Raw genomic sequence first — 14,075 nt, 5'->3', positions numbered from 1 at the left:
CTGGTGATTCATCAGGGCAGTGGGACAGAGACACCTCATCTCATCAGGGTGTGATTAGTGGGGGACAGGTCCCCAGTAATCCTTTATTGGCTGCATTTTTACTTGTCCTAATGATGAAAACTGCTCCTCTGCACCCCCCAGGAATATGATTCATCACCTCTGCACAGCCCCAGCCAAAAGCAGATGATGCTGCCTGGGTAACTTCATAGGATGTGAAGGATTAAATTGTGGGATTAATAGAAATTACATCCCTGCAGCCTTCACCTCCAAGCACTCCAAAGGGGTGGCAGCACCCTCTGCTTCACCCCAGCAGCATCCAATGCAAAAGCTTCAGCTCCCAGTGCCCTCCGGCCCAGCAGCAAGATGCCATCACCAGCAGTGACACACTTCCCCCTCCCCGCCTGTCTCAAGGCTCCCATATAATTAGTGATGAATGTAAATAATACAAACAACCATGTAAATAATGCAAACAGCTCAAATCACTTCCCTGCCCTACAGTCCCCTGCTGTCACCCAGATACTGCGATGACAGGCAGGGTAGAACTCAGTGTGAGTGGCCAGGGACATTTAAATGATGCACAGCACCATGTGCAGGACAGGCCAGCAAAATCAGAGTGCTGCCTTTTGGTGCCAGCAGTACTGTCTGATGGGTTCTGCTGGAAAAGAAAGGCAAAGAAAACCACATAGGGGGGTAAAAAAATTCACTATATTAATTCATGGGTCACACTCAGCCAGGCAGGAGCTTTGCTACAGAGGCAGCAGATGAAAGCCAGCACCATGGTGGCTCTCCCAGGCCCCTTTCCTCCTTTCCCAGCCACAATCCCATGGATGCTCCTTCTGTCCTGGTACAGGCCCCTTTCCAATGCACTTGCCCTGCCACAGGAAAGAGTTGTGCTGCTCCCTATCACCCATTTCACCTCCCCAGTAAAGCAGTTCTGCATTTTTTTCCCCCTCTTCTGTGGTCTTGTGATCACTGACTGGTCTAATTGTTTCCTCGTGGTTAACTGACACCTGTTTTCCTTAGCACCCTCGAGAACAAATTGCAGTATCAAAAATAAGTTGGTTTTAGGCTGCACTGATTGCAAGTGATGTTTTTTCCCCTCCATACATACAGGCAGTTATTTGTACAGCACAGCCAGGCTTTGGGCTGGACCATGGGTATGCAGCATGATTCAGTGAGCATTTTTTCTGCAGTAAGACTTGACTCAGGGTTTTGACTCACAGTTAAATGCACAAAAGTATCCAAAAAATGAGGCCTTCCTTACAGCATGTACAAAACTCACCAGGCAAAGCCAAATAACTACATGTTTACTCATAGGTTACGCTGCAGAAAAATGAGTTCCTTCATGCTATGCCTTCCACAACCCCACTCACTGTCTGCTTCAGCCAGGGCATTCTGCCCCTCTAAAGGGCTCTGAGCTCTCCCCTGGTGACAGCAGCACACACGAGTATATCCAGCTTGGATACACAAAGAGATGTACCAGAATGTCACTGCATCTGCACAGCCACACCAGGAGCTCTGAACCCCTTGGCTGATTTCAATCTCTTTAAAGCCATCAGTCTCCCACAGCTTTTACAAAAATAGGCTTTTGGTAGTGGGGAGAAAAGCAAATAACCCACACAGTGCCTGGGCTAAATTGTACCATGACCCTGGTTCTTATCAGACACTAAAAATCTATATGGGATTTCAAAAAGCTTCACTCCAAATTTAGGCTTTTTTAAAATCTTGGCCAGACATAAGGTTCAAACACAGACAACCTATATTTTAAGTGTATTTTGAAATGTAAATTTTTATGTATGTCTATATATATGTATGTATATATAAAAAGTTAAAGTCTATTTTAAAACATCAGAATCAGCTACATTTCCCTGGAATCTGCAAACAGTCCAACTATGACCTAAAGTTTCTGACAACCTGGCAAGGGCTGCACATTCCCAGAGCCCTTTTCCTCGTGTGGCTGGCTTCCAAGGGGCTTGGGAATCATGTCCCCTACTCAAGGGACAGCAGATATCCAAAGCCTTTCCAGATGTTTATATTGGCAACCTCAAATTCAAACATGAACAGGTCCCATTAGCAGTCTGGTCACATCTGGATCTTGCAGGTGGTTGCTGTGTGCAGGTGAGGAAACAAAACAGGAAAAGGTCTTGCAGGTCAGTGAGACCATTTGATCCCTGTCCTTCAGATGTGATGCTGGATGGTGATCCCTGGCTTTGACTGAAGTTTTATCCATGTTGCTGTGCCATCAGAGAAGCTCATGTGTTGAATGAACAGCTCAGATCAGCCAGGGTGTGATGACCCAGCACATGGAGCAGCCACTGGGCACCTCAGCACAGCCCTCGTGAGCCTTGTGGGGCTGAGCTCAGTGTTTTGGCAGGGCACATCTTCACGGATCAGGGCTAAAGTGCCAGCCTCCAGTGGCACCAGGGACCAAGCAGCTGGCACGTTCTTGGGTGAGGGACAGCACCCTGGGGAGCGCTGTGCTGACAGAAGCAGGATGTTCTATATCCCTGCAGGAGAGAGCATTGGCTCATCTCTCCCACTCTTCTGTCCCATATCTAATCAAACCCCTATGTCACATCTTACCACTCAAAATTCTCCCCCAGAACATTAACTGGAATTCCAGTAGCCCTTCACCCTTAGAAGGATTTACATTTTAGGAAGCAGCAAGGAAGCAACCATTCAAATTCAAAGGAGACCTTGACATCTCCAGAATGAAATTCCCAATGGCAGCTGCTGCTGACAGTTACCTGATTGCTGCTCTTTACTCATCAGAGCACACCTTCCATGTCACCTAATCCTCTTATGGCCTCAAATGAAGGTTCTGTGCACACAACCTACACCCATTAAACCATTCCATGGCCACAGGACAGAAGGGGGAAAAATTTAAGGAGCTGGAGGGATGTGTCAGTTTGTGTCTGTACCTATGATATCCAAGGGGACAGGGAAAATGGATCAACTTCAAGACTGTATTCTCAATCTTAAAGTTAGCCACAAACCCAGACAACTCATTGAGAAATATTTATGAAAAACATAGCTCTGGAAGCCAGTCTTGAATTAGTCCGTTTTTCTACTGTCTATAAATGTGATGCTTTTCATTCTGAGGATTTATATTAATTTTGCTTTATAAACTAACTCCAATGCCTGTCCTAGACAAATATAGATGCAATTTTCATCCATATTTTGAAGGGTATTTCTTTCAAATCACCCTCTCTATTTAGCTATCCTAAATGTGGCAGCCCAGAACATTACAGTGCTGAAGAGCTACTAAATTACTTGCACAGAAATTCTTGCCATATTTCTAACCCCAGAATTGCCACTAATGCAAGAACACAATTAGACCAAGCATTTACAGAGTGCAACAAATATCTGACTACGTGGTGCGGTTGTATAGTGGCGGAGGTTGAAACCTTCCAAATAACCAAATGGATTTATTTTGGGGAATATGTGTGGCTACATATTCTAAACAGCTTAGACAGACTCAGTCAAAACTCTTTGGCAAAGCAGATGTGCAGGCAGCTCATCAGAGGCATGCAGGCAGTGTTTGATGCATAGGGAAAGTGTGCTGGGATGCTGTGGGTGGTTTATTTCCGACACGAGAACATTCACAACTCCCTGCCTGGTGAGCGAGCACACAGCTCACTGCTGTGGTGCACCAGCTGGGAATTTCTGGGCTGGTTCAGCCAGAAGCTGCAGTAATCAGTCCCTGTGGAACCAGGAGTCAAAGACTACACAAAATCAAGTTGGTTGGCATTAACTGCCAAAGCAGACACTTCAGGGCAGCTTGGGGCAAATGCTCCTGCTGCTCCTCCCTGATGTCTGCAGACAGTGAGCTGTGCATTCTGTACCCAAATGGGAAAATCGGGGCACACACACATGGGCGAGATGGCTGCAGCCCAAGCTCCCCCTCTTGACTGAAGCACCCCAGTGGCTCATTGTAGAACACTGTGCCTGTCTAGTGGGAACAGGACCAGGTCAGCCCTTCAGCAGCGACAACATGCAACCTCTGTTGTCACAGGCTGGGTGTGACACTGTTCATCCCCCTCCCATTGCTCTGGAGCCACCCTTACCTCCGTCAGCGTAGGTCTCGGTGCCGTAGCCATCCTGCAGGCCATTGTTCCATGTACCCTCGTACTTGGCTCCGCTGCTCATGCTCTGCCTCGCGCCGTACCGTCCCTTAAAGCCATGGGTCCACTCGCCTCTGTAAACCCACCGTCCTTTGGTCTCGATTCCCAGCCCGTGCCTCTTGCCTTGGGACCAGTAGCCTTCGTAGGTGTTGCCACTGGGCCACGTGTATATGCCCACCACCTCGAAGCCGTAGTTCCAGGAGCCCGAGTACTCGCCCTGGCCCTTGGGGCCGGTGCAGATGCCGTGCCCGTGGGCTTTGCCCCCCTCCCAGCCCCCGCAATAGGCGCCTCCATCATCGAAATCAAACCTGCCGCCGCTCATGGTGCCCTCCGGTGCCCCTCAGCCGGGCAGCGTTCCCAGGGGCAGCGCTCCGGGGCTCCCGCATCCCCGGAGGGAACGGGCTGGGCGCCGAGAGCGGCCGCTCCTGCCTCGCCTGGCCCGGCCGAGGGGCTGGGGCACGGGAGGAGAGAGAAATTGGACGAGAGGGAGGGGAGAAGGGCGGGCCGAGCTCCAGCCCCCCCGCAGGGGCAGCCGCTCCGCGCCGGTACCTGCCCCGCGGGCACGGGCATGGGCCGCCCGGGGAGCCGCCCCGCGGCCGAGCGAGGGACGGGGGTCCCGATCCCCGCGGTGGAGAGGGAATGGGGGTCCCGATCCCCGCGGCAGGAGGGAGGGATGGGGGTCCCGATCCCCGCGGTGGAGAGGGGATGGGGGTCCCGAGCCGGCCGCTCTCCCCCGCCCGGCCGCTGCCGCCCGCCCCGTCCCGCTCTCCTCCCCCGCCGGGAGAAAGGTCAGCGCTGCCCTAACAAGGCCATCGGATCCCAGGAGCTGCTCCCAAAAATAACCCCCCTGGAGCCCGGCCCCCGCCTCGGGGCCCTTTTATGAAGGAGGGTAGAGGCACATCCCACCCCCCCCGCCACAGTCCCCCGCCCCGGGCAAGGATCCAGGCGGAGAAGAGGCTGGGAAAGTAAATGTCTGCTTAAAATAGAGCCTGGGAAGGGGCCGCCGCTCCCCCGGGCCGGCAGCCGCTGTCCCGCTCCGCAGGAGCTCCGCGGGATGCGGGGACGCAGCGCCCGGGGCCAGGTCACTCACACCCTGTGTAACTGGGCAGAGGTAGAACAGGGAGTTAGAGCACAGCAAACAGCTCACTCAGCCCCTCTGCTACTTCCGAAAGTGACCTTCCAGAGCTGCCTTAGGGCAATCAAAGAAGTTCAGTAGTAGTCATTTACCCCTCTCTCCCAAACAACAAACTTCCCAAATTTCCTTCTGTTTAATAGCCAGCAGCATAATTCAGTCTGTGTGGAAAAGATGGTAGACAGCTGCAGACACACGGAGTAGTGACAGGACACCTTGTGTGTAAAAATGTCATCAAATACAGATGGCAGAGGACAAGGGCTGAAAGACCAGGCTAATCCAAGCCCCCTCTTCTTCCAGCACACCCATCCCACTCCTAAAGACACTGTCCCAGCAAGACCACGGAGAAATGCCCCTCACTTACTGACCACCACACTGAGAAGCTGCAGGAGCTGTGGGGTGTTATCAGCCCTTCCAGGGGAGATCCCAAAACCCCACCAAACTCTGGGGCAAAGCTGCCACAGACAGTGGTGGGTTCGGACTCAGTTTTTCAACTTTCAACCTCCACATTGGCATTTCTAGGAAGGAAAGGCACAGAGGAAGCACACAATATGTAACTGCAAGAGAAGCTCTGTGTATGGACAGCACATAAACACAGAACACCTGCAGGCACAGGTGAGAAGGACCAAGTTAGAAAGTTAATTACAAGGGGCTTCACTTTTATTCAGCCACAGGAAGGAATGAGCTCTTTGGTAACGGACTCCGACATGACTCAGAAGTGCCACTTGGCAGAACCAGCCCTCTAAAGCCTTCTTTAAAAAAAGATTTTGAAATTGGCTCAAGTTAAATTTTTTTGTTGTTTTAAACTAAGTTTTTGGACTACTTAGGCAAGTTTTCAAGGTTCTTGCTGCATGATTAAGGGCCATAAATTCACGTTTTCTCAAAGCAAAACCAGAAGGTTTTGCTTTACGGTTTCTGCAAAGACCAAAACATCTGAAAACAACTTGTGGTAACAGAAGAGAAAGCGTTAAGGCAGCGGTTGCAGCAACTCATGGTCTTCTATTCCACGGTGTTCCAGCACTTACAAGCCCAAAGATGTTGTAACTGTCCCAAGAGGATGCCAAGTTCAGGACTACGTAATTATTTACTTAGCAACTTTTCCTAATTACACAGCACAGTTGTGAACTGATTGCACACTTTGTTTAAACATTAATAACTTATGCAAATTTTGGCATTTAAAGAGCTTTTGTTGACCACCAACAAACCCACACAAACTTCAGAAAGCACTGATAGTCTGTGTGAACAAAGGCACCACACAGAAATAAGAGGCACCACACAGAAATAAGAGCTGCTCTTATTTCTTGGTTTTGGCAGAAAAATTCCCATTCTCCCCAAAGACTGAGCCTGCTGCAGCAGCCAGCCCCAGCCTGGGGCTGACCTCTAGTGGCACTGCTCATCTCCTTTCTCAGTCAGCACCAGCTCACATTTTTCTACTATTTTTACATCTCCTGGATTTCAATCCACTTTAATGCAGTACTGAGCAGTGGACAATGCAATCCTAAACCCTGCAGTACAGGTCTGTGGTCACTAAAGAATGAAATGGTAAAAGCAGTGCAGTCTTGAAAGGCACTTTCAGCCCCATGACAGTGCTGTGGTTGGAATTTGCATTTGAGAATAGTTAAGAATAATTATTTGAGAAATAAAGTAATTCTGCACTTTGTAGCCCAGTTTTTTTGACAACAGTTACCAAAAAAATTGCCTTGAATTCAGAACACAGGTGGCAGAAATGCAGCTATTGCAGAGCACAGAAAGAGATGTGGGACACAGGTACATCCTGCATGGTGTAGGTGACACTTCAGAACTGGCAAAATAGGTAAACTTACATGGCCACCTGTTCTGAGACACCAGGTGCTGCCACAGAAATTGCAAAAAACCCCCAAGAGAAACACCAAATGATTTTGCAGGAAAATGTTGTCTCCATTCCTTCTCCACATCTTACATGTCAGAAAGTTGAGGTACCACAAATAGTAAAGACAAACCAAATGCAACTTTTCTCACCCTCAACCAATTATATTATTTGATGGGATGCTCCTTTGCTAGACACTCATAAAAGAGACACTGTGTTGATGCACACTGTGTCTGGAGAGCTGCTTGCTTCTGAAGCAGTAAATGCCAGGAGAATGCAAAGCTAGACAGGGCAGCTAAAGTGATGATGCTTTAGCAAGACTGGAGTGGAGACAGTGCTCAAGATTTCCCTACAACTAACAACTGTTCACTCCAGTCTATGGATTTTAATGCCTGAAGGAAGGGTAATACTTGGTCCTACAGAGTAGGCTAAAAAAGAAGCTAAAAAAAACCCAAAACTGATAGGCAGTGTATGAATTAAGACCACTGAAATGAGCAAGTTCTGGTTTGGTCACCATAACAAATACAGTGAGCAGAGCCCTTGCCCTCACTTTTCCTTTGGTTAACCACAGCAGCAACTCCCCTGAGGAATGCAGGGTGTTTCTCTTGCACACAAGGCTCTAAGGCCTGTTGGAAATTCAGTGAAAGGTTTGCTTTCCACTTTTCCAGTAATAGTACGTAGGGGAGGATAGGAGATGGTCACGCTCCTTTATGAAATAAAATCAGAGGCACAAACATCCAAAACCACAAGCCTGAGTCTTACAACCTGAGGTCAAAGTGATTTCAAAGGAGCTTAATGACACCAGGTGTCTCACAAGAAGAGCTCTAATCACCAAGCAATCTAGGGACTCCTCTCCAACAAAGCAAAAAGAGGATTTTGGAAACAAAGTAGAATTAAGTGTTGGGTCTCTCAAGTACAGGCAGATAGGCTCTAGGTTCATTTACCACATTATCTATTCCAAGCTTAAATTATAATGCTGAAACTAAACTGTTTGTCCAGCTTAAACAATCAACATCAGCTGAGATGCAAACAAGTGTTTTTATTGCAAGCACAGTGAGCAGGGAGTGGGTTGCATATTCACATGATGTGCCTGAGGGCAGATTTAAACCAGCCGCTCTTCTGGTTTTAGTGCTGTTGCTGTCAGGTGTACATCATTTCTGCCATGTGAGACATTTTCTTTGGAATATACAAGTAATACTCCATGTATCCCGAAAGATCTTCGATTGTCACATCATCCACAAAGGCCCTGGCTTGCTCAGAGCAAGAGCGTGGAGAACTTGAGGGAGTTCTTGATGGCAAAGGCTGGGAGTGATCCTCAGAAACCGTTCTAGCAGGTGCCAGTGGGAGGGTGTTCTGCAAGCCAGAGAATTTGTACACTTCCATATCTTGCCACAGTTTGCACTGACAGGTTTTATCTGCACATGCACACGGCTCACTTGTGTTCAGCTTGGACATAGACTGGAAGTCAGAAAGCTCTGTAGTCTTTAGGCCTGTTTTGGATACTGGAGAAGCTGCAGCTGGAGAGCTCTCCTGTGTGTTCTCTGATGTTAACTGTGCAGCAGAAACTCCCAAAGACTCCTCAGCTCCCTTCTGGCCAACGTCCGGAGCGACACTGCAGCGTTCATGTGCACAAGGTTCCTTTGGGACTGGCATCCCAAACCCACTGCTGTCCTCCTGGGCATCAGCCTGGCTCTTCTGCACCAGCTGGCTGCACGTGGAATGTGATTTTGTGCTGCAATGGATAAACTTTGGGGGATGAAGAATTGGAGACTTGGAACGCCTGCGACGCTGGGTTCTCACACCTCCTCTTGAGGGTTTCTTCACAGACCTGCAAGGGAAAGACACAAAGGGAATGAAGATTCACCAAAATACTTATTGCTGAGTTAAAAGTAACACTGGGCAAAATCTCTCCTGCATTTATATTGCATGCATGAGCTTTAGGTTTGGAGTATTTGCTCAGATTAGTCTGCTGTCTTGGAACTTGACTTAGTTCTAGACAAGCAGTTGTATAAAATATAAAAGGAACAGCACAGAAATGCATCCGAGAGAGTGGGCTTTAAAGGTCAGAAAATGAGTAAAGCATGTGAGACATGACAAAATAATCACTACAAGAAGGACAAAGCACAAGAAAAGAGCACGAAACTAATGAATCAAGGGCAGAGGATGGTTTTGTTTCAGATGAGCATGAAGTTCTGCAGATTTCTCTAGAAATCAGTTCTTTATTTTAATCTAGTTTTCAAGGCACAACGACAGCTTCTGCAGTGTCAAACAATGATTGAAAGAGATGCATTCATGATTGTCTGATTCAAAACCAGCAGCTCACATTTGCATTGAGAAATATCTACAACGTTTAGCCACCTATGAGTGACCAGCATCTCCTTTCACTTCACCTAACTTAAAGAACTGCAGTCATATATGAAGTGAAAAAGCTGGTGTGAGTATTTCATAAAGTTCTTTGCTAAAGACAATTCAGGTCTCTTGTTTAGAGGGGCACCAACTAGAAACTGTCTACTTAATATTCCTTTTCAATGCAGTATCGTTGGAAATAGTCTGATAATCCCAAGCTTCTCTTACCCATGCCAGGTTTCCTTAGAAGCACACACATTCTTAGGTTTGGTTTCATCTGCCACTGTTCTAACTATTGCTCTGGGACTTGTCCCATCACCCACAGAGAGAGAAGTGGTACATCTGTGAGAGACAGAATGAAGAGTTAACAGCCTACACTGGTTAGCATTATGATTATGAAAATAAACCTTTGTGCATCTTATTTCCCAGAAAATACTGCTCCAAATCATTTAGAATACACCTTCAAAGACCTGCCCACAAAGACCCAAATCAGAAGGATGAGTGTTGACACGCTCCTATGCCCAAGGTTTGTGTAACAGACCCTTCGACCGAGAGATGCCGTTCCCAGCTCCGCTGCAGAGCCAGCCCCACGTGTCAGTGACAAACACACACAATGGCCAAATCTCAGCTTCCCAGGAGAGGGAAGGCAGAAACACCACCACTGAAGAAACACGTCTCTTTTTCCAGAGACAAATAAGCCATTCTTTCCTAAAAATAAATGTTCTTTGGACATAAATAGACTTTGTTTAGCTGAAGAACACTTAAGCCTCTGTCTAACATAGCCTGTCAACATAAGCTAAAACTCTTCATACTCCTGCAAGTTGAATCATTTGAGCCACAGAGTTGTGTCAGACCTTCAGCTTCTATTCAAGGCAGGGGCCTTAGTAGATTTACTAAATTTTTTGGGGCTATGTATTCATTCCACATTCCCATTTTGAAGGACTCACAATAACCCAAGAACAATTCTTTCAAGTTGTGACTTCACATATTAGACTGGAAGTTCCAAGAAAATTATTTTCCAAATCCTATGCTAAATCAGTTTGTACACAGAACGGATTCCCTGAAAAGTGAAAATGAGTTCCCACACACTAATCTAGGACGGGGTTAAGAGAATCCAAACTATTAATAAAACTAATTTCCATTTAAAGGACAATGAATACAGAACATAAGATGAAAAGGACCTAAAAACTCCAAAGTAATCAACTATGCCCAGCTGGAGGATGGTACTAAAGATACTGAAGAAATGAGAGGTAATTCATTACTAATGAGTTTAATTAATATAAACAAAAGATAACTTTAGAAGCCCATCTACTCACAATCTCAGCTCTGTGCTAATTCCAGTTACCACCTTGATGCTGCCTTACCTACCCTTTCATTTCAGTGACAGTGTAATTGCATCACTAACAACAGCTTATGGGATCCCAGATTCTACAGGTAATATGCAATGGTGCACATTTGTCAGCAGAAAAAGAAGCATTATTATATGGAAGCCTTCCTTTATTGAATTTCCAGTAAAAATTATCATTACCAACAGAAGACACGTGGTGCTTGTGTTCTGCCACCTGGGACAGTGAAGGTGAGTGCCATGTGTCATATCTCCACAAACCATGACAGCACAAAAAGCATTCCTTCCCATTTAGTGATTCTGATTATAAATAGAAATTTTGTGACAGCAATGAAAATAGTTTGTGTGGGAATCATGCACTGAATCTAACGCTCTCCCTTACTGACATGGAAAGAAAGTTTCTCTCCTGGGAAAAGATCTGATTTTATTCTCATGACAGGCCTTCAGAACCACGGTAATAGCCTAACTTCAACAGCAGAGTTCTAGTCCTATGGACTCTAGTACTGGTAACCTCTGGCAGCCAGATTCATGCCAAAATTCATTTCAAGCACATTGTCAGCTGATCATGATTGTGAGGTTTCTTTCAAACCTGCTGCAAGCTGACAATAATCAAACAATTTACAATTCCTTAAGAAGTGTAGTCTGCAGGTAGTCAATTTATTTCTGTCTGTTTAACTACAATGAAAGCTTTCTGTCCCAAACCTTTTGCAATTACCTCATTCCCTCAAATTTCACAGCAAGGGTGTTCCCTTTGAGTCCATTTGTAAGATGTTAGGTCTGTGTCTCCCTGTGGTGTTACTCACCCAGCTGTGTCAACTCTCAGCTTTTTGAATGCTGTCTGCAGGCTTTCCTCTTCTCCATCCTTAGCTTCTGATTTCATCATTGGGATGGCTAGGAGGTGATGGAATTACCATGTACTGCTACAATCAGAAAAAAGACACATGAAAATAAGGGCCAAATCCTTGTTAAAAACATTAGTTGCCCAGCAGCACCATAATACATGAAAATAAACTCAAAATAGCACACTGAGCACACAAAGCTGAGGTCATTCTAGTAGAACATTTTTGAAAGCTGACTCAGAACAAGCTTTATGATACCCAAGAATGAAAGGAACAGTCTCTTGTACGACTGCAGGTGAATTAACAAGTCAAAGTCAAATTTAGTGTCAACAGCATCTTGCACATACATTACAGCCCAGCCAGACTCTTCCACTTGTCTTACAGTGCTACCAGAATAATTGTAGAAGAGGTGAAAGTGAGAAGCAAAAACACTGTTAGAAACAATCAACCTTCTACAACTCTTCTTTCCAAATTTGGGACTCAGTGTTACATATGCACTTTAAAAAAAACCCAAACCAAGAGATTTTTCTTGAAACAAGATAAAGTTTTAAGCCAAACAAAAGTTTTTGACCTTATGTCTAGGTCGCAGCAACAGTTACACAGTCCTATCAGAACATGGTTACAAATAGTTGTTAAAATTTACCAGTATCAGCTTGTGCACAAGTACAAATGCAAACAAATATAAAAACCAATCAGAAAGCCTTGCTTTAAATAAAAAAAAAAAAAAATTGGCTGATGTATTTTTTTTTATCTACCTTGGCCATCATTTAATGTAGCTACAAAGGACCTCAAATCTTTCTAAATTTGATGCTCTTTGGGTTTGCTGGAGGTCAGGCCCCAGTGGTGTATCCCAGGGACAGGACTGTCCAGTCCTGTTTAACATCTTCATTAACATCTGGACGACGTGGCAGGGTACCCTCACCACATCTGCTGATGCCACCAAACTGGGATGAATGGCTGAAACACCAGTGGGACCTCAACAGGAACCTCATGAACTTCAGCAGAAGGAAGTGCAAAGCCCTGCACAAGCTGTTTTTCCAGCAAGGAAAAGAACTCTCTTCACCGAGTCCGTTTTTGTCGGCTGCTCTGCAGCTCAGTTACTCATGCAGAGGGATGGGGATAATCTCTGTTCCCTCGTCCTCTCATTGCAGCTGGGGTGGCAGCTCTCCCTCTCACTGCTGCTCTGCTGTGATTTCACCTGGCTGCCCTGGATTGCACACAGCTATTAATGACACACACAGAAGGATAATGTATCATAACAATTTCAAGGCACATGGTGTCCAATGAGTCAGACAGGGAGTAAACAGGAGAGGAAGCTTAAACACTGACAACATGATGTTCATCTGAGCAAGTTACTATTTCATATTTTCCCTTAGCCAATTATTACTGCTCTGGTGAAACAGATGGTCTCTACTTCACTTTTATTCCTTGGCCCCCAAGTCATCCTCAGATGATTCTTTAAAATGAAAAAAAAAAAAAATCAGGCTATGTAAGTTTGTTTTTTTTTTTTTTTAACAGCAAACTCCTGTATTACATAGCCTTACCAGAAAGATGAAAGTAAAAGTTTTAAAGTCACTGTACATTACTCAAAATAGAGTACCAGTTTTTAGACTAAGTATTTTATTGTGCTGCCCTTCATCACCAACACTGCAAACCCTCAAAACAATGCAGAATTTATTTAGATAAAAGTCGCACCGGGTGACAACAAAGTATAAGCTTAAGCATTTTAGATGCACGCGCCAACGAGCACACACGTAAAAAAATCAATTACTGTGAAAACCAGCTAAAGCTTACCGTGTCAAAAAACACACTGAAACTTACGGGTTTTACCTCCCAGGAAAAGACAGATCTTTCCTTTTCCATTTTATTTTCGGCTGTTTCCCAGCACCACCGCACTACAAGCCCAGCGGAGCGCGGTGCGATGGGACGAGGCACGGGCACGGCAAGGGGCGGCCACGGCCCGGGGGGCAGCACACGGGCCGCGGGACACGAACTTGTGTATGTTTAATTCTTGCAGTATTTTAACTCTGCACTTTTAACCGCTCGGACTTCCCTCCCCAGCCCTTCCCGCCCGCACCCCGGCGAGCCCCAGCAGCCCCCGCCGCTGCCCCGCGGCGCGGCTCCGGGGCTCGGCCGTGACTCAGCACCGCCCCGCGCCCCGGCGAGGCTCCCCCAGCGCCCTCCGCCCTCACGAGGGGACCGGCGGCGGGAACCGCGCGGGAAGGTCTCGCCGCGGGGAGACGGGACGGCGCTTACCGGCCCCCGGCGGGAGCAAGGAGGACCCGCGCAGGGGACTGGGCTGAGGACGCGGACGGGATAAGGAGGAGGACGGGCGCAGGGACGGCAGCGGCACTCACCGCGCTCCGCGGGCCGGGCCCGCCGCCTCCCGCCGCCTCCCGCCGCCCCCCGGAACCGCCGCCGCTCGCGCACGCGCACCCGGCGG

The 14,075-nt window shown here is 47.0% G+C and overlaps 2 protein-coding genes across 8 annotated transcripts in view; both read right to left on the bottom strand.

Moving 5' to 3' along the window:
- JPH2 (junctophilin 2) overlaps positions 1-4,683 on the bottom strand; it is a 31,479-nt gene extending 26,796 nt beyond the window's left edge. For both annotated transcript variants that reach the window (XM_053958795.1, XM_053958797.1), the window contains exon 1: positions 4,068-4,683. In XM_053958795.1, coding sequence (XP_053814770.1) covers positions 4,068-4,446 — 379 coding nt within the window. In that variant the 5' untranslated portion in view covers positions 4,447-4,683. The remainder of the gene's footprint in view (positions 1-4,067) is intronic.
- A 3,438-nt stretch (positions 4,684-8,121) lies between these two features.
- LOC128796574 (oxidative stress-responsive serine-rich protein 1-like) lies at positions 8,122-14,073 on the bottom strand. Of its 6 annotated transcripts, none has more exons than XM_053958365.1 (4): positions 13,990-14,073; positions 11,597-11,713; positions 9,677-9,790; positions 8,122-8,930 (listed from the first exon to the last, which is right to left on the bottom strand). In XM_053958365.1, the coding sequence occupies exons 2-4, from the start codon at positions 11,674-11,676 to the stop codon at positions 8,243-8,245; spliced, it is 882 nt and encodes a 293-aa protein (XP_053814340.1). In that variant the 5' UTR covers positions 11,677-11,713; positions 13,990-14,073; the 3' UTR covers positions 8,122-8,242. The 6 variants fall into 6 exon arrangements, with proteins under 6 accessions (XP_053814340.1, XP_053814343.1, XP_053814341.1 ...); XM_053958368.1 differs by having other exon boundaries at positions 11,597-11,710; positions 13,990-14,009; XM_053958366.1 differs by lacking the exon at positions 13,990-14,073 and adding an exon at positions 13,889-13,982.
- Positions 14,074-14,075: the final 2 nt, after the last annotated feature.

The sequence above is a fragment of the Vidua chalybeata genome, chromosome 17, assembly GCF_026979565.1.
Source record: "Vidua chalybeata isolate OUT-0048 chromosome 17, bVidCha1 merged haplotype, whole genome shotgun sequence".
Lineage (NCBI taxonomy): Eukaryota > Metazoa > Chordata > Aves > Passeriformes > Viduidae > Vidua > Vidua chalybeata.
Note: the sequence above shows the minus strand (reverse complement) of the source record. Positions and strands in the feature narration are given on the sequence as shown.

Bases quoted from the DNA above. Each gene is read 5' to 3' on its own strand.
- LOC128796574 (XM_053958365.1), bottom strand. From the start codon at position 11,676: ATGATGAAATCAGAAGCTAAGGATGGAGAAGAGGAAAGCCTGCAGACA. The intron at 9,791-11,596 runs GTGAGTAACACC...TGTCTCTCACAG, and splicing joins CTGAGAGTTGACACAGCTGG to ATGTACCACTTCTCTCTCTG. The intron at 8,931-9,676 runs GTAAGAGAAGCT...TTTCCCTTGCAG, and splicing joins TCTAAGGAAACCTGGCATGG to GTCTGTGAAGAAACCCTCAA.